The sequence below is a fragment of the Nerophis ophidion genome, linkage group LG10, assembly GCF_033978795.1.
Source record: "Nerophis ophidion isolate RoL-2023_Sa linkage group LG10, RoL_Noph_v1.0, whole genome shotgun sequence".
Classification (NCBI taxonomy): Eukaryota; Metazoa; Chordata; class Actinopteri; order Syngnathiformes; family Syngnathidae; genus Nerophis; species Nerophis ophidion.
The window spans coordinates 24,090,217-24,109,852 of NC_084620.1; the positions used below are offsets into that span (position 1 = coordinate 24,090,217).

The 19,636-nt window shown below is 44.7% G+C and overlaps 2 protein-coding genes across 6 annotated transcripts; both read right to left on the minus strand.

The window, feature by feature from the left end:
- On the minus strand, positions 1-12,723 carry rbm14b (RNA binding motif protein 14b). Of its 5 annotated transcripts, none has more exons than XM_061913013.1 (4): positions 12,639-12,719; positions 4,048-4,412; positions 2,913-3,888; positions 1-2,812 (listed from the first exon to the last, which is right to left on the minus strand). In XM_061913013.1, exons 2-4 carry the CDS (start codon positions 4,406-4,408, stop codon positions 2,518-2,520), a joined length of 1,632 nt encoding a protein of 543 aa, XP_061768997.1. In that variant the 5' UTR covers positions 4,409-4,412; positions 12,639-12,719; the 3' UTR covers positions 1-2,517. The 5 variants fall into 5 exon arrangements, with proteins under 5 accessions (XP_061768997.1, XP_061768995.1, XP_061768999.1 ...); XM_061913011.1 differs by having other exon boundaries at positions 2,913-3,909; XM_061913015.1 differs by having other exon boundaries at positions 4,060-4,412; positions 12,639-12,718.
- Positions 12,724-12,786: 63 nt separating this feature from the next.
- Positions 12,787-19,213, minus strand: ccs (copper chaperone for superoxide dismutase). Its single transcript, XM_061913017.1, has 7 exons — positions 19,055-19,213; positions 18,870-18,942; positions 18,609-18,749; positions 14,462-14,636; positions 13,981-14,041; positions 13,216-13,397; positions 12,787-13,134 (listed from the first exon to the last, which is right to left on the minus strand). The coding sequence occupies exons 1-7, from the start codon at positions 19,076-19,078 to the stop codon at positions 12,975-12,977; spliced, it is 816 nt and encodes a 271-aa protein (XP_061769001.1). The 5' UTR covers positions 19,079-19,213; the 3' UTR covers positions 12,787-12,974.
- Positions 19,214-19,636: the final 423 nt, after the last annotated feature.

The following is a 19,636-nucleotide window of genomic DNA, read 5'->3' on the forward strand; positions in this document are numbered from 1 at the left end:
TGAAGAAGCACAGCATTTATTGAGTTCTTTCAACACTTCACTCACAAAAGTACCGTCGTCATGGTTACTGATGCTGGAGAACCCTGGGGAAAGAAAGTTAACAGAAGCTCTGCCCACTGAAAACAAGAATGATGAAGCTCACCATTGAACTTTGACCCTTGTCATCAGCTGATTCAAGCACAGCTACCACAGGCCGTCAGCTGACCTTGGCCTGGGGTGGACAACCGACACAGAGGAGGAGGAGGGTTGGTGCATTCAAAGACGAAGGCATAGACGAGGAAGACGCTTCACTTCAATTTCTTTATTAAAGCAACACGTGAGCTTCTCTAGTGCTCTCCGTAAGGAGGCGCTAAAGCTCAGCTTCTATCCCCACACAACTGCTGCAACAAGCCCCGCCTCCACTGCAAGCTACACGCTGACGTCCGCTGAGTCATCAGAAGTGCCCTATAAGAACTCTGAGATTGTTGACAATCTGCAGGTGGCGCTGGCCCAATCTTATAGGACGCCTCGAGATCTTGCCCCCGCCCCGTCGACGCAGCAAAGCCATTTTTTGCATCACACACTCTCTCCCCCACACACACGGACACGCTCCATTCGCATGCCCTCATTTCCATGGCAACAAGAGATTGGGGGATGTTGAGGTGGGCGGGTTTGGGAAGTCGGAGCCACAAGCTCACATCCGAGGTGGCAACGGCGGTGGCGGCGGGAAAAAAGCGCTATGTGAGCGGCGGATAGCGGGGGGGTGTTGGAAGGCGTGAGGGCGGCGAATACGGCGGAGGGGACGCGTCCCCAATATTACAACCATCCTCTCAATCACTCACTCACACACACACACACAAGACCGTTGCTTGAGGATGCGCCGGAGGACTTGAAGCCCCGCCCATTACCTTAACAAGGAAGCAGGAGGGGGGGAAGAGGTGAAGGTAAAGGAGGAGGTGTCGGTGGAGGAATTTGGGGTTGGGTTTTTTTTTCGGCAAACAGTTAGGGGAGTGGCAGCAGGTGGGAGATAGAGTTCATTTACCTTGACGCTGACCCCCGTCGCCCTAAAAGTCATCCACGCCGCAATGATGGCCGTCGTCCAGGTGACCTAATTCAGTTGAGACAGTTAGTGGAGGCCATGGCTGGCTGCTGGTGTCATGCAGTCAACACACAAACACACGCAGGGACGACGAGGCGACACCCACCCAACACAAACCCCGGCCCCAAATAGGAGGTGCGTGACGCTCAGCCCCCAAAAAGTGGGTGTGGTCAAGTAGCAGAAGATAAACAGAAAGACGAGAAGGAGAAGAAAGAGGAGCGTAAATGGCCAAAAGCTTTGTGTTCCTTTAGTAAACGTCCACACAGTTTATTAACGTTTCAATACACGTGTCAATCAATAAATCGATCAGAGCATGCCCACTTTCCTCTAACCCGAAGCCAAAACAAGACCAAAGTCCACGCAAAGCTCTACGACTGTGACGACCACAGGGAAAGGGAGAAGGGGGCGTGTCTATGTGCAGAACACAGCTGTCAAACAACAAAGACCAATCAGTGATCGGTGATTGCTTGCTGGAGGGAGGGGGCGGAACTTGTCCCCCAAACAAACAATCACCAAACATTTCTTTGCAAACACGATCTGACATATCTGGAATCAGGAAGAGAGGATGGCATTTGGAGGTGGGAGGGGTTTGGGGGCCGGGTGGCAGGAAGACACTGACTGCACCCCGTCTGTTTCTCTTGTGCTCTCACTTCCTCTTAACAGCACCACATTTGTAGGAAATAAACATAAACGCGAAAAACACTGTTTTATTTCGGGGCTGGGAGAGGAGGGATAGGGGAGTCCCATGCAACCCCCCCGCCAGGCACATAGTCAAACTTATCATTCAGTAGTTGCAAGTTTCTATGTTAACGACATGGAAACAACATAAGATGCTTTTAAAAAAGGCCTCTGAACATATAACATGGGGACAAAAAGAAGGGGGCAGAGGTAGGCAGCTGTATAAAAACTGGGGCTGGATGGGGTGGTAAGACAGTGGCTTCCTGCATTGCCATGACGACATGTGGGGTAAAAACAAACGTTACAGTAGGGATCACATGTGCTTCACGTTCACTTGGTGTGCTGCTCGCTAAACCCCCCCCCCCCCCCCTCCCCCCCACACACACACACCCCGCTTACTTGTGTCCGACACAATGCAGCCAGCTCACAGCGTGTGCTTGTCTGACTCCGCCCCCAAGCTAATTAACATAAGGCAAAACTGATAAGAAATGAGCTGCCAAAAGGATGGCGAGTAGCACAGAACGCGACTTCCTGTCGCAGGTCCGGCCTGAGGAACTGAAGGATAAAGGCAAAGGTGAGTCGCAGTGGCGGCTCACTACTGGCGCTAGAAGAAGTCAAAGTGAGGTCAAAAATGGCCGTCAGGCGAGTGGCTGCACTGTGTGACACGAACTGGACCGACAGGTTAATAGCCCCGCCTCCTCCCCCACAAAAAGTCGCTGTCACTTTTGAGGAAGAAGTGAGCAAAGGGGGGTGGGGGAAGACTATCGGAAGGGAGGCTCAGGCGTGTGAAGGGAGAGTTCGGGGCGGCGGAGGATGGAATCCTTGCGTGTAGGCGGCGGCAACGGCGGCTCATACACCCTGGGTGCGGCCATGGCGGCTGCCACAGCCGCGGCGGCGGGAACCACTGGCCTGAGGGCGTCCAGCGTGGTCATGGGCTGGGCGGTCATGGTGGGCATCGCCGACATGCCAGCAAGGGCGGTCATGGCCCCGGCGGAGGGATAGGCGTACTGGAATTGAGGGTACTGCTGTAGCTGCTGGTAATAGTCGGCATAGTACCTGCAGGGGGCGGGGTTCAGGCAGGAAGAGAAGAGGCATCATAATGGCACCACATTAGCTAACATGCACACAAATGTGGAAACTGTACAGGTCGTCCTACCTTGCGACAGGGTCCTCAGCAGCTTCAGATGCCGCCTCCTCGGCGGTGCGGCCGGCGGGCGTAGGTAGCAGTGAGCGCCGTGGTTTGGCTCTCTGGTAAATAAACGGCTTCATGATCGGGTCTGGCAGGAGGGAGGCCGCCCTTCGCAGCGGACTGCGGTCTCTTTCACCAGACTTGGCTGCCGCTGCCTGCTGCTCGGCCATGACATGTTGACCCTGGGCAAAATAATGTGCCTGCCGAGCCGCTTCAAAGATGGCAGTTGCAGGGTCAGCCGCACCCATGGCGGTGATGTGAGCATAGGCGTGCCCAGGGGCAACAGTGTAAGCAGAGTTGACAGCCGCTCCAGGCATGTCTATCCCAGGGGCGGCGGTCAGGTAGATGGGGTTGGCCATGGTCGGCGTGTAAACGGGCGTTGTGTAAGCAGCAGCGGGATTTGCTGCTACTTGACCGTAGAGGTTGGGGGCGACTGAGCTGTAAACTTGAGTGGCTCCTGATGTCAGAGCCGCTTGATTGGCCACAGATCCATACAACTGATTGGCCACGTTGGCACCATACACCTGACTGGCGAGTGCGCCATACACAGCCGGGCTCACAGGGTTTCCGTCTGAGCGTGTGCCAGTGGTGATCCCGGTGAGGGCGGCATACGTGGGATCAAACGTGGATGTGTTGTACACTGAGTTGTGCACGCTTTGTTGTACCTGCAGGGGCAGACCGGCAGCGGCAGCAGCGGCGGCAGCAAGAACGGCGGCCTGACTCTGGTACTGCTCAAGTGTAGGTTTCACAATGGGACACTCGCCCGCGTAGTGGCCTTGCTTCCCGCAGTTGACGCACGGGAGCTTCCCTGTGGGTGTCTGCTTGCTGGGCTGAACCTTGGAGAGCTCCACGGACAGCGGACGCCCCTTGAAGGAAGTGCCGTGAAGCGCCTCGATGGCCTGAAGTGCGTCTTCCTTGTTTTCCATGTGCACAAAGGCGTAGCCTATGGAAGAGGAATGCCTGGCTGTCATTGAGCGCAGGGACAAAAATTAGCATCACAGCTGACTCATGTCACTATTGACGAGGGAAGTAGATGGCATGCACTAACGGTGGTCATTAGCATCAAACTATGTTTAGACATACAAGATGGCGGCGCATTTACCTCTTTGCTCACCTTTGACTTTGTCACATTCCAGAACTTTCCCAAAGGTCTGAAAGAGCTGTTGGAGATCTTCAGTGGTGCACATGCCACTCAAATTCCCCACAAACACTTTGGTGGAGTGCAACGGCCGCCCCCTCGACTCCTCCACAACCAAGTTCCGTCCACGAAACTCTCGTCCGTTGAGTTCGCGGATGGCCCGCTCGGCGGCGCCCTCACCCTGCAGGTGAACGAAGGCAAACTGTCGCAGCACGCTGCAGCTGACCACATGTCCGTACGGCTCAAAGATGGCCGACAGCTCCTCCTGGGTGGTGTCCAACGCTAGGTTGCCCACAAAGAGCTTCACTGTGTTGCTCTTGTCCATGATGCTGTGCACAAGGAGACATGAGCTTAGCGTCCATGCTAACTGATCAATTGGCAATTGTTCAACGACTTTTTAAAATAAAACAATAAGTACAAATGCTAAAGATATATATATATTTGTTTACTTACAGCCTAAAGGAAAACTGCAATTTATTTTATTTTGACCCTCATCCACGATCCTTATGTGAGACTCTAAACACATGTCTTTTTTTTATGTGCGTTTCTAAATAGTAAACAACTTCTAGTATGAGGAGGCTAACAAAGCCGGTAAGGGGGAGTCATAGGACTGGGCGATTATATAATCGAGATTAATTCGAGTTTGATCAAGGTGATCAGCTGTTAGCATATATTACCTCAATCAAACATGGTGGGAAGTATCTACTAGAAGTCGGGAACAGAAAGAATAGTAGGGAAGCTCTGTAAGGTGCTAAGTATAGTCCTGCATAAAAAAATATGCCTTTATTGCGTGTTATCCTGTTTGTGTCTGTGAATGTGTGTGTTTTTTATGTTTGCGTCCGCGTGTGTGTGCGAGCATCCTGTTTTACCACTGCAGAAGTTAGGCTCCTCACAAAGTAATTAATGTGCAATTAGCGTTGTCTATTTCCCCTTACACAGCAGTAAGTGCATACCAGAAGAATAAAATAAAGAAATATGGCTAACACTAGCATGGAAAATAAACCACAACTTTGAGAAGGAGCAGCAACTTTGTAGTGACACACTTTAGTCTCACTGCAGCTCACCAGTGATCATGCCCTGGATGCAGACTTGCAGGCAGGCACAGAATACCTTTTTGACTGGAAGACTGTATTGGTCCCTAATGGGAGAGTAAATACACCTACTAATTTAACCAGAAAAATAAATTTGGATATCTAAATATATATATTTTTTTTGTTTATGTGTTTGCTCTGATTGAACTCCTCTTTTTAACATGTACTAAAAAACTCTGAAGACACTTTTTGTTAAAATCATTGTTTAGTTTCTAGAATAAACATTTTGTTTCTGAAATAATCATTAAACTTGTCTTGTACAAGTTATTTTACACAAGCTCAAATTCAAACTGCCCTTTAATGTATCTTCATTAAATATCAGCTACAATATCTGAGTTTAAAAAAAAACAATCTGGGTGACCGGTTGTTGTTTGCCAAAACACTGGTGAAAAGCAGTGATGTATACAAATAATAATTGACCATTTGAAAGTGTTGTTTAGAGTATGCTAACTTGAAATAAAAGTTTTGTAGTATTTAGTACACTACTGATAATACTTTGTTTACTTCAAAATGAAGCAAAATAACATAAGAACTTTGAGAAGAAAAACAGTTTTTCTCTTTACCCGCACAAAATGTACCGAAAAAGAAGCGAAACCGTGGCCCTCAAACCAAGGCATTGCTACCCTAATAAGCACAGTCATACATAAGAACAAACATGACCGTTTTCAGCTATTAGCAAGTATTACCTCGATCAAATATAGTGGAAATGTTTGTTGCACGATACTACAGTAGTAAACAGTTGGGATGCAACTGTACTTGGTATAATCCTGCACCAGACAATTTGCCTTTAATAAAAAATAAACAATTGCGATATTAAACGAGATTGGATGATATGAAAAAATCAATTGGGATCTTTTTTTTTTGCCATATTGCCTAACTTAGAGGGAGTCATTCATTTTGCCTTAAAAACATCCCAAAAAATGCCAGCAACGCTTTTTTACATGTCGTGAGCTGCATATTAACCAAGCTGTAGCGACATTGTTATTGTTAGGACCAATGTCAAGGAACTACTTTTTGGGCGTTGTGACACACTGCTCCTCCAACCACTAGGGTCAGGTACGAAGGTGTAGCTACTTGAATTTCTTCTGCTGCTGCTGTATCGTCTTTGAGTTTGTAAAAGTTAATCCTAGATTATGATCATGCCTCTCACCCGTGTAGTAGAAGGTTGTGGCATCAAGCCGAGAAGTTGGCAAACTTTGAAAATCCACACGCTACGTAAAATTATGGACCGACTGAAGCAGTGGATACTTGCTGTCAACCAATAGAACTCAGCATAAAACCACACGACATAACGAAGAAGAATCAATGGATCCTCGTTTCATCCCGGCACTTTTACCTGAGTGAGAATTTTGCTGAAAGATACAACCATCCCAATCGTTGGCATCCCATTGAGAGTGGAAATTGTAAGTCCCTGTTTATGTTCCTATTTGAAACATTTAGTCATAATGCAACATAAAAATGCTCCAAAGCCATCACAAAGTATGCATATATTAGTGGTAGCAAAGATAGAATGTCATAACTCGTGTTTTTCCGGCTGTAAGGGGGTCATTCGCAAAAACATCGCTCGTGATAACATGGCAAGTGTGAGGATATGTTCTCTTATTCTTGTTAAAAACATGAATACCTTGCTCATTTTGCAACGCGGACCTTGTTTTAATGGCAGTACATCTGTTGTACGCAAACATTTATAGCGGGGACATGTCGGACATTTGGAGGGAGGATGCGGACACAGCCTCAGTAAGAGTAGTTAGCTTGCTCGCTAACAAGGGAGAGACGAAGTTGTGTGAAAAATAACGTTAACTATCGTTTTAACCAGAGTCAGCCAACTAACTTTGTCTAAATAAATTGACGGACGTTTTAAATCAGCGTCAATTTGCACGGATGTAAAAAAAGGCACTTTAACGAACGCGAATCACAAAAAGACAGACAGGCACCAATGTGGAGGCATCATAAGATTAAGCATACAACATTTGAATAATTAATCAAGTGTAGAATTCTACACATTGAGTAAATTAATTAGAGTGCTAAAACTGCCAAGAGTTTACCAGTGTGCAGTTTTGTAAACATCACAAAATGCTTTTCTTTTTGAGGAAGTCAGATTTTCTGTTTTGTTGTTTGTTTTTATTGTTGCTTTTTAAAAAATACATAAACAGGGCTAATTGATTTTTTTTAGCAGTTTGTATTTCCTCTTTTTTAAATGGACAACATTTTATTAGTCGTTTCATTTTTTGTAACAGCTGAATGAGCAGCACAGTTACAGTATAAATATTTATGAATCAATTAGTCATCTTTGTTGTTAGTAAGCATGTGCCTAAAATAACTTAAGCTACATTTAGAAGTCGATTGAAAAGTTAGAGCCATTAAATATGTGGATGCTTTAGTATCCGATTAGTCAACTAATCGTTACGATAATCGTTGACTAATCGACTATCAATATAACCGTTAGTTGCAGCCCTGTCTGTAAAAGTCAATGCACCCAAGAAATAAGTCACGGTAATGATTGAAATGAACAAAATAGTGTAAATATTTAAATGATCATGAATGTGCCTCTTGATACACTACACGCATACTTACAGCATGTATAGAAAACAGTATTAAGAGTTTTTTGGGGGGAAGTTTTTAGAACGCTTTATAAGCAAAATAGATGACTCCCCATTATCTGTTTTAGTAGCTGCCTTTTACTAGCAGTTTTTTTACGATCGAAAACGCACAGAAACGAGAAAGAAAAACTGTATGTGTTATTGTCTCACATAAGTTTGGTCGATGGTGAGCAAACATTGTTTTTAATTTCAGCTTTCCTTTAACCTAAGTAACCCCTATTACCTCTTGACATTCAAGTGCCAGCTTTACTTTTGTTTGAATAAATTACATTTGTCTTTTTAAAGGACGCGGACTTACTTGCGGTTTAAACTGAAAGCTGCACCATTTTCAAAAACATTAACAAGGAAAGGAGAGGAAGGGTGGAAGCTATGAAACCGACAGTCTTACCTACATTCTGCTTTTTCACGTTAAAAAAACAAATGTAGCAAATGTATTGATGTAAGCTTTATATTACATTTACAGTATATTAAGGGAAGTACATGCCCTGTCACCGATTCTGTTCATAACTTTTATGGACAGAATTTCTAGGCGCAGTCAAGGCGTTGAGGGGTTCCGGTTTGGTAACCGCAGGATTAGGTCTCTGCTTTTTGCAGATGATGTGGTCCTGATGGATTCATCTGACCGCGATCTTCAGCTCTCGCTGGATCGGTTCGCAGCCGAGTGTGAAGCGACCGGAATGAGAATCAGCACCTCCAAGTCCGAGTCCATGGTTCTCGCCCGGAAAAGGGTGGAGTGCCATCTCCGGGTTGGGGAGGAGACCCTGCCCCAAGTGGAGGAGTTCAAGTACCTAGGAGTCTTGTTCACGAGTGAGGGAAGAGTGGATCGTGAGATCAACAGGCGGATCGGTGCGGCGTCTTCAGTAATGCGGACGTTGCACCGGTCCGTTGTGGTGAAGAAGGAGCTGAGCCGGAAGGCAAAGCTCTCAATTTACCGGTCGATCTACGTTCCCATCCTCACCTATGGTCATGAGCTTTGGGTCATGACCGAAAGGATAAGATCACGGGTACAAGCGGCCGAAATGAGTTTCCTCCGCCGTGTGGCGGGGCTCTCCCTTAGAGATAGGGTGAGAAGCTCTGCCATCCGGGAGGAACTCAAAGTAAAGCCGCTGCTCCTTCACATCGAGAGGAGCCAGATGAGGTGGTTCGGGCATCTGGTCAGGATGCCACCCGAACGCCTCCCTAGGGAGGTGTTTAGGGCACGTCCAACTGGTAGGAGGCCACGGGGAAGACCCAGGACACGTTGGGAAGACTATGTCTCCCGGCTGGCCTGGGAACGCCTCGGGATCCCCCGGGAAGAGCTAGACGAAGTGGCTGGGGAGAGGGAAGTCTGGGTTTCCCTGCTTAGGCTGTTGCCCCCGCGACCCGACCTCGGATAAGCGGAAGATGATGGATGGATGGATGGATACATGCCCTGTTTCTTATACATTTATTACATACATTTCAACTGCCATGAATAGATTGGGGGATACTCGTCCGCCCCCCCTTATTAACACATTACAACGGGACTGTCTGTAAATGGAGCTTGTTAGGCACAATACTGTTGGTGGCAGTAAGTATTGTAGCGCTGCTTCATGACATTTCATTCGCCCCTGGACAACAAAAGAGAAGGGATCATCAGTGTTGCCAATTTAGTAAACATTCCCTCATGTTTAGCTAATATCAGGATTATATGTTGTAATGTATGGGTTATATAGTTCATGTGTGATGATCATTCATAATTTGAATGCTAGATTTAATTGCTGATAAATTGATCTATCATTATTAACAGCTAAAAAGAGTTAAAAGTGAATTGATTTGATGTATATATGTATTTGATATTGATGATTTGAGAAACACTGACACTGGATTGATTTGTTTTCTATTTTATAGCCTAACAAAGGGTTAACTAAAATATTGCATGTTTCACAATGCATTGCGGCAAACCGGATGTAAAAAAAGGAGCGGGAGCAGGTGCATTGTGGTTGATGACATTGAGCGTTGCGAGCCTACGGTTGATGAATGAATGACAGATAACAAGATATAAGGATTGTTTTCTACCGTTTGTATGCCCATTCTTTTCTTATATAAAGTACAACTTTATCTACACATTACGACGTCCTGTTCAGTACTTTGATGGTAATTACTCTACATTATATCATAGTTAGCGTTTTAGGAATAAGGCAAAATCCCCCCAAAAATAAATTGTCTCCTTCACCTTCAAAACCAACCATCTCTTTCATGCTGTAAAATAGATTGAATCTTGCGAAATGTGACTTGGTAGGCTGCCAGTAGAGAATCACGTCCCCCCATTGTCCTCTGCAGTGGCATGCTTTTATTTTGTTGTTTTAGATGTGTGCAGTGTTGCCGAAAGCTTTGTGAAAGACTACAAGCCGTGCTGCCAAATACCACACAGGATTTTTCCCCCCATTATAGTTAATATACGCACCAGGAAATAAGAGCAAAATACGAGTTTGTCCCTGAGTTTAGCAAAAAATACAGCAACTTTTTTTGGGTTCCATCAGAAGACCTTGACGTGAGCGCACGGATGGCTCTTTTAAACGAGCACCGAGTGTTGTTTTGGGCCCTTCCTCCATCTAAAAGCCGTCACAGCTGGTGGGCTTCATCTTATGACATTAAAAAAACAATCAAAAAATAGTTTTCCTTGACATTTTTGTTTTTTCTTTTCACCTGTTGTCTCTCCTACATCATACATTACAATTCATGCAAATTAGATGATGGATCATAAATAGGAATGTTGGCGTTTTTTCTTTAAATGCATCGGATCTTAAAGTTACCCTGCAAAAACTGAAATCTAAGTAAGAGTAAATATCTCAAATAAGGGTGATATTTGCTTATTTTCTCTCTGATAAGATCATTCTTCTCACTAAGCAGATTTTATGTTAAAGCGTTTACTTGTTTTGAGTGTTTTGGTCCTAAATGATGTCAGTAAGATATTACAGCTTGTTGCTGAGATTTTATGACCTACATTGAGTAAAACCTGCTTGAAATTAGAATATCTACTGTTGCAAAGCTGTGTCATCAACACTCACAATTATAAAACTACTTTTTAAAAGTAATCATTTCTTACTTCAAGCATGATATGATACCGAGCTCATATCATTATGTCAAGATAATTGCACTACCATTTACTTAATTTAAGAATATTTTCTACATATTGAGCAAAAAGGTAAAAAAAATTCTACCAAGAAAACTGCACTTATTAGTGAGAATATACTTATTTTAAGTATTTTTGAGTTCATTGAGGTTAGCTAATTTTACTTGTTTTGAAAAGTCTTGACAAGCCAAATTTTCTTGTTGTGTTGGCCCTGTGGTGGGGTGGCGACTTGTCCAGGGTGTACTCCGCCTTCCGCCCGATTGTAGCTGAGATAGGCGCCAGCGCCCCCCGCAACCCCAAAAGGGAATAAGCGGTAGAAAATGGATGGAATGGATATTGGCAGATCATTTTGCTTAGTTCAAGTAAAATACCCCTAATTTCTATGTATTTTTTTCTTGGTTTTGAACATTGACTTTTTGCAGTGTAGAAAGTTCCAAGTCCCAACAATACTTACACACACTGGGTGTGGTGAAATCCTCCTCTGTATTTGACCCATCCCCATGTTCACCCTCTGGGAGGTGAGGGGAGTAGTGAGCAGCAGCGGTGGCCGCACTCTGGAATAATTTTTGGTGATTAAACCCCCAATTCCAACCCTTGATGCAGATCCACGCAGGGAGGCAATGGGTCCCATTTTTATAGTTTTTGGTATGACTCGGGCGGGTTTTGAACTCACTCAGGTCGGACACTCTAACCTTCGTTGATGGTTTTGAGACAAATAATTTTTTGCTCGAAAATTTTGGTGACCACTGATCTAAATCATGATCTCCAAATTGTGTATACTTTTATAACAAACCTCATTCTTGGACTCTTTTAGACTTTGTGCTGGACATAGAGTTGTCGGCTCAGACTCTTAGCTCAATGTCTAGCACGACCACACTGTAATCCGAAGGAGCTCGGTAACGGCATGTTACAGATTAGAGTGAGGTTTAGGGGGCAACATAAAGGGGGCTGGTCGGCGTGGCTATGCGGGTGTAGTTTGGTTGACACCTCAAAAAGTTGCGCTGGACATCGAGTTGACAGATCAGCCTTTTAGCTCAATGCCTAGTGCTCCCGCACTCTTATTTGAAGGACCAAGGTTCGAGATACACATTGTCCACGTGGAATGAAACCTTGTGTGTGTGCAACCAGACACCTCAAAGGACATTTCTATCTTATGGTCAAGACAGCTGACCCTCCATCAGCGTCTTTTGCGTGGACAACTGAGCTAGACTGCTGGACATATAGAACTGCCCACAACAGAACACAGATAGAATGCTGGGCATATGGAATTTTACAACAGCGACACATGAAAATGTTGTTTTGATACAGCGCTAGACTGCCGGACATATGGAACAATGTTAATGTTGGACAATGGACACACAAAAAAGTAAACAATATAGCGCTTGGCTGCTGGACGTTTCAAAGTGCTTGTTGATGACGTCACGGGGGCTGACTCATCAGGTTAGCGTCGCCGCAGACATTATTGTTCGCAGGAAACAATCCGGGCGGAACGAATTGCTCTTTAGCGTGCGCCGATGAAAAAAGGTACACAATGATCGTAGATCACAAAACCACACAAACAAGGACGACACTTAAATTGAAAAAAAAAAAAAAGACTACCGTCGAACAATCGCGACAATAGCGACACATAAAGAAGACGGGATGTGCGCGTGTGTGGTCGATGTAGCACAACGTGCATGGTTAGTGCGTTCACAGAAAGACCACATAGTCAACAACGGGCGTTTTTTTTTGTCGACCAAACCGAGGAATGAGAAGCATCGACCATCTTACCTTTGCAGTGCTGCTGCTTTTCAAAATGGTCGCGGCTGCTTCCGCCTGACTGCCGGGCACTAGGGGGTGGGGGCAGGAGGGGGAGGGGGGTATTGTGTGCATTCCACGTAAAGCCATGTTGTTGCAGACCGGAAGTAACGTGCACATACATGAGTTAAACATTTATTTAAACATTTTACTTTCTTTTTATAACCTTTTGAGTATGGAAGGAAAGTACATTCATTATTTGATGTTAATGTAAACTTAATTGCTCGTATATTTTTTAATCACATTTTTGAGTATTCTCCATTTGAAATGTCATTTTCATCAGGCGTTGGTTCTTTGTCCCATGACCTCTCAGAGGTTCGCAACCAGTGTCTCGCTGCCGACTTTACTCCTTCCTTTCCCAGCTATAGGCCGTTCTCGCTCCTCCCACAGTGTGAGCCCGTCGCAAGCGCAGATCTGTTTGGGGTTCTGGAAGAGGCCTGCCGACCTTGCAATGATCCCACACGCTATCCTGCTCTCCAAGAAAACAAGATTGTGCAGATCACCTGGACTCAACCATGGTTCTGATCCCCCTCCCCATGCTCTCACTCACCTGGCACCAGAGTTTCCTGTCAGCTTGGAGAGCGGATGACCCCCTCGGCCCAGGTCATCTGGTCCAGCGTCCAACACCAGAGACCGTCCAATCACGTCCCAGACCTTCAGCTGATTGTCCTCAAGTCTGAACGATGCTCTGCCATCAGGTCCAGCAACTATATTTCCCAGATCACCGACATGCTGCACGACGACAACGCAGTCTTTGGGAAGAACACGGTGCACCAGAAAATAGCCACATCCAGAAGAACACCGCACCAGCAAATATTCACATCCAGAAGAACACTGCACTAGCCATTGCTCACATCCACACGCATACTGCACCAGCAAGTACTCACATCCAGATGCACATTGCACCAGCAAGTACTCACATCCAGATGCAAACTGCGCCAGAATGTTTTTACATCCAGGCGCACATTGCGCCGGAAAATCGGGCGGAAGGCAGGGTATGGAGTCCGCATGGAACTGGAGCTGGAGGGGGTGTGGCCTACAGCTCCGCCTGAATTTCAGGAGATTTTCGGGAGAGGCGCTGAACTTCGGTAGTTTCCAGGAGGGTTAGCAAGTATGCCAGAAGCACACTGCACCAGCAATTAGCCACATCCAGAAGCACACTGCACCAGCAATTAGCCACATCCAGAAGCACACTGCACCAGCAATTAGCCACATCCAGAAGCACACTGCACCAGCAAGTAGTCACATCCAGAAGAACACTGCACCAGCAAATAGTCACATCCATACCGACATCTCTCTTATAAACAAGTCATACCCGCTCAGCATCTTGTGGACCACCATGATGTCTTCCAAGTGGGTTGAAGTGTTCGCCACAGCTGCTGACACAAGCACACATTTAAGTTTGCAGTATACCAGAGACAAACTACACTAAGAAGTAGTAGCACATACAAGGGAGGAAAAAGGATGCATTAGTCACTTTTTCTTATATATCTTTTTAACATTTGTTCATATTTATTGCATGCCAAAATCCAAATCAATATAGGTGAAAATGCTGTAAGAACAGGGAAGCCTACTTTTAGCTTGTGTTTGTATTTTTGTTTTAATGAAAGTGTTTAGAATGAATTGAGGACCGCAAATGAGCCCCTGAACCACACCTGTTTTGAATTCTCTTACACATTACAAGTGGATGAAAGCACAATGGTTCTACGCAGTGATCACGTTAAAACGTATTATTAATATGATTTAATGAAGCACATCTGCTGATTGGCTGGTTGTCATGTAACCAGTGGGACTACCTGAGGCAGTCGTCAGTGAGGTCTCCGAGTGCGTGCACGTGTAGGCCGTGGGCTCCGGGCTCCAAGCCATCAATAGTCCCGTCAATCAAGCATCGTCCGGCAGACAACTGCAAGAAACGCACCACTCCTTGGACCCGCCCCTTGCCGGCCAGCATGGCGACCGCTGCACCCTGATCTGTCACATAATCAGGGGGGCCTAAGATTAATTTCGTCTTTGCTACAAATGTTGAATATTCATGTAAATGCCAAAGCCTTAAAATCATAAGGTTCATGCATTTAGGCATAAGCTTGTATGGAGTTTTTTTCCCCTTGTGGGCCATTTGTGACATCACAGATTGACGGACGCATTTATGTGGGCATTCTCGTCCTCTCCCTGTGATGTCACTTCTTGTTTCATGACTTCCCGCCTGTTCTGAGGTCTATAAAATGAATACTTCCACACAGGACTGTTTTGTCAACATGGACAAGAAACTACTATGTTGGATTAGCTGCTTAACTCCAAAGAAAAACAGGGCACCATTTAGATATGGCTTAACATCTACATGTAAACAAGGACAAACAACTAAAAACAATTTTGCGATTAAAAAAATATATATATATTTACCATTGCATTGACCACATACTGAAACTATACTTGGTATCGTCACCGTTGATATTTGTATTTATCTGCCCACCTTTGGTTTCAAGAGCTCTAGCTCAGCGTTAGCCTGGCTTCTTTTATCCTCCAACGACCTGCAGTGTAGCACGTTTAGCTATTCCTCGTACTCTAGCAAAGACACTTGTGAGAAACGGTTTATCATGTTAGACATCCATTGCTTTCCTCCTCTCCAAGGTTCTCATAGTCATCATTGTCACCGACGTCCCACTGGGTCATTATTGTCACCGATGTCCCACTGGGTGTGAGTTTTCCTTGCCCTTATGTGGGCCTACCGAGGATGTCGTGGTGGTTTGTGCAGCCCTTTGAGACACTAGTGATTTAGGGCTATATAAGTAAACATTGATTGATTGATTGATATTTGTCGCCATGAATGCAAATTATAATGACTTAGAAAAACTGCCTCTCAATGTTGAGGGGCATTAGCCACTAGCAAGGACGCGGTCATTTGCTTATCGCTGTCAAATTAGCAGGACAGCTAGAATGTGTCCTGTGACTCCTGTCTATGCAATAATGATAGTATTAAAAACTCTATAATTTGTATTGCGTATCATCTACATCACCTAGCCCTATTGCTATTACAACTTGGTTTGAAAACATAGAATTCTGTATTATTTTTATCTATTTACGGAACGCACACAATATCACCGACACGCAAGAAGAACTGATAAACAAATACAGCTTCTTTTCTGCGGCTTTGTGTCAATATAAGAGTGTGCAGGTGTACCTGTATAATGTTTATGAAGTTTATTTTCAACAGTGTCTGGAACAAAAAAAAATGCAGTGCTTTTTGTTTTCAAGATACATATTTAAACGGTCTACATTTTCAAAAGATACATTTGGATACTGTTGGAAAGGGAGCATGGAGGATTTGTATGGAGGTTAAGTGTGTTTTTATTTAAAATAACTTTAACTGAATTTATGGAATATAATTTTTTTGCATCAAATTAATTCAATTTCATTGAAAAAAATGTGTTTGCAAAATGCCTGTTTCAAAATTCAGCATTTTAAAATTCAGTGTACAAAAATTCCCAGCTTCAAAATGCAAGACCAACTTCCGGTAAATTAAGACTAAAGCAATCGATCCTGTCTCAGAACCAGTCAATGATGTGTCAAGTTTAAAGTCACGTGAAATGGGTTTTAAAAAGAGGCAGGTTATGCAGCACTACACGCCACAGGCCATTTAATCTGCTGTATGTGCTCGGATCACTTTTTATGAACCCTTTTTAACAGTGGAGGTTGCTGTGCATTACTGAAAAAAATCCCCCAAATCAGCCAAAAAAGTATGCAGATACCAAAACATAGTTATAAACCATCTAAAAAATGGAATGAAATATTTTTTTTACTGACTAGGATTTGCAATTGTAGAAATCTGCCTCCATCTGACACTCGCATACAAGGCTTTTTGCTGTGTAAACAAGCCCTGCCAAGACACTTTATTTTACATTGTGTTCTTTGGGGTTTTTGTTTGAATTGAGCACAGGTAAATGTTTTTTTTAAGAAGAGTTGATATTATAGTTGACTTTTTTTTAATATATATCATTTTCAAGCCTTTTTCTCATCTCAAAACACCTCTTATGTTAGGACACTATTATGCAAAACCTACTTTTTGTTGGTAATTTTTTTGTGTATATGGAATCTGCATCAGTCCCCAAAATTGAAAACAAAGCATGGTGGAGATATTTAGTTACGTCAGCGAATGTTTCCATTGATGGGTTAGTTTATGGGACAAGATAAGAGTTTAGGTCCATATCGCTGAGCCCTACACTCAGCCCTACATGCTAACGTGCACAGTTTAGGGATGGTGTATGCGTTTAATTGAGCTTTAAAGCAGGCCTTATGATGGCATTGTGTTTATATTCATGAGTGCACTTATTTGAGAGTTAATAATGAAAATATGATATTTAAAACATGTTATATTGCTACAAAATGTTTTCTGTGTTACAAAAAAATTTCTGCGCTACTAATTATTTTATTTATTTACTAGCACCAGTCTTACTAGTGAAAAAGCTAAGCGTACAGCCCTGCCACCGGGCTGAATTTAAATGTTTATAATAATGTATTATGTCCAGTGAACTGCCTGTTTTTATGTGGTTTCGAACGACCCATGTCGTATGACTTCAAACTTGACACCTCTCTGGCTGGTTCTGAGACAGAATTAATTGCTTGATCCATCCATCCATTTTTTTACCGCTTGTCAATTTTGGGGTTACGGGGAGTGCTGGAGCCTATCCGAGCTGCACTCGGGCGGAAGGCAGGGGAACTCCCTAGACAAGTCGCCACCTCATCGCAAGGCCAACACAGATAGACAACATTCACACTCACATTCACACATTTAGTGTTGCCAATCAACTTACCCCCAGGTGCATGTCTTTGGCGGTGGGAGGAAGACCAAGTACCCGGAGGGAACATGAAAACTCTGAGCCCGGGGATCGAATCCAAGACCCAGCACTGAATTGTAATACTATGATTTTTTTTAATACACTGAATTTTAAAACACACGCATTACACTAACTATTTTTTCCAATGAAATTGTCAGCATCCATCCATTTTCTACAGCTTGTCCCTTTTGGGGTCACGCGGGGTGCTGGAGCCTATCTCAGCTGCATTCGGGTGGAAGGCGGTTTACACCCTGGACAAGTCACCACCTCATCACAGGGCCAACACAGATAGACAGACAACATTCATACACTAGGGCCAATTTAGTGTTGCCAATCGACTTATACCCAAGTGCATGTCTTTGGAAGTGGGAGGAAGCCAGAGTACCTGGAGGGAACCCACGCAGTCACGGGGAGCACATGCAAACTCCACACAGAGAGACCCCAGGGATAGAACACAGGACATTTGTATTGAAAGGCACATGGACTAACCGCTGTTCCAACGTGCTGCCCCACAAAAAAATTTGAGCATATTTTGTTGTAAAAAAAATCAGTTCACAAAATTCATACTCAAAAAATTCAGTTACATAAATTCAGCGTCAAAAAAGCTTTCGTATTAAAGACACAAATTAACCTGCATCTGGTCAGGATGCCACCCGAACGCCTCTCTAGGGAGGTGTTTGGGCCACGTCCGATCGGTAGGAGGCCACGGGGAAGACCATGTTTCCCGGCTGGCCTGGGAACGCCTCGGGATCCCCAGGGAGGAGCTGGACTAAGTGGCTGGGGAGAGGGAAGTCTGGGCTTCCCTGCTTAGGCTGCTGCCCCTGCGACCCGACCTCGGATAAGCGGAAGAAGATGGATGGATGGATGGATGGCAGTGTGTTGAATGTCTATTAGAATAACCAAAGCTCCCTTTTAATTACATCCATCCATGTTCTACCGTTTATCCCTTTCGGTGGTCGCTGGAGCATATCTCAGCTACAATCGGGCGGAAGGCGGGGTAGACCCCCGACAAGTCACCACCTTATCACAGGGCCAACACAGACAGACACACAACATTTAGTACTGACAAGCACTATTATGTACACAACACAGTAGGGTTGGGGGCTCGCACCTTGCTCCTCTAAACCCCCGATGCCTTTAAGCACGGCCCTGCGGTCTGTGCTTTCGATGAGGGCCTGCACCTCCCCACTGGTCAGAGAAGACTCCACCAGGACGCGTCCTTCACTCACGTCCACGCTGACGGACTGCACACCTTAAATCAACATGGTGCTGTGTCACTTTGAACATAGTCACTTCATTGCCGAACAACTTGAATACAAAGTGCTGCATATGATGGATAGATATTTTAAGATGCAATTTGCTATCTCCTTACCGTCTTTTTGCTCCAGAGCAGCTCGGACTTGGTCGGCACAGCCCTCACACTTCATCTGCACCGCAAACTCCAGCTGACAACAACATGAGCGTCAAACTACTTCCACCATAATGCTACTGACTATGCAGCAAGGTTGCTTTTGCGTCATTTTATATGAATAAAAGTGTGAGGTGTGACTGTCAAACCTTTGCCGGCTTGTCGGAATCCATGCTTTTAGCAGGGAGACTTCTTTAGTTAACAGGTAGAAAAGAAACTTCCACAGGCGGAAGTGTCTCAGCTCATCGCGTCGCCATGTTTGTGACGTCAGGATGAGTGCTTCTCTACTGCTATCTGCTGGCCACCACACGCCAGTGCATCTCCTTTCATGTACATAACAACACTTCTAGTACAGCATGATTGCTGTTTCAATTCGACATTCATGTTTATTTTAACCACAATGTGGTTATCTGTTTATCTGGGGGTGTATCTGTTTCGAATTTACATTAATAAAAATCACATGGTTACATGCACAATTTTGAAAACTAGTAAGAAGAGCCTCCTCTTTTTTTACCTCTACTGATAATTCTTTCAACACCATATCTTTCACATTCGACACTTGCAGCATTTGGTTTCAATCAATCATTCAATCAATGTTTATTTATATAGCCCCAAATCACAAGTGTCTCAAAGGGCTGCACAAACCACTACGACATCCTCGGAAGAACCCACATAAGGGCCAGGAAAACTCACACCCAGTGGGACGTCGGTGACAATGATGTATCACCGTT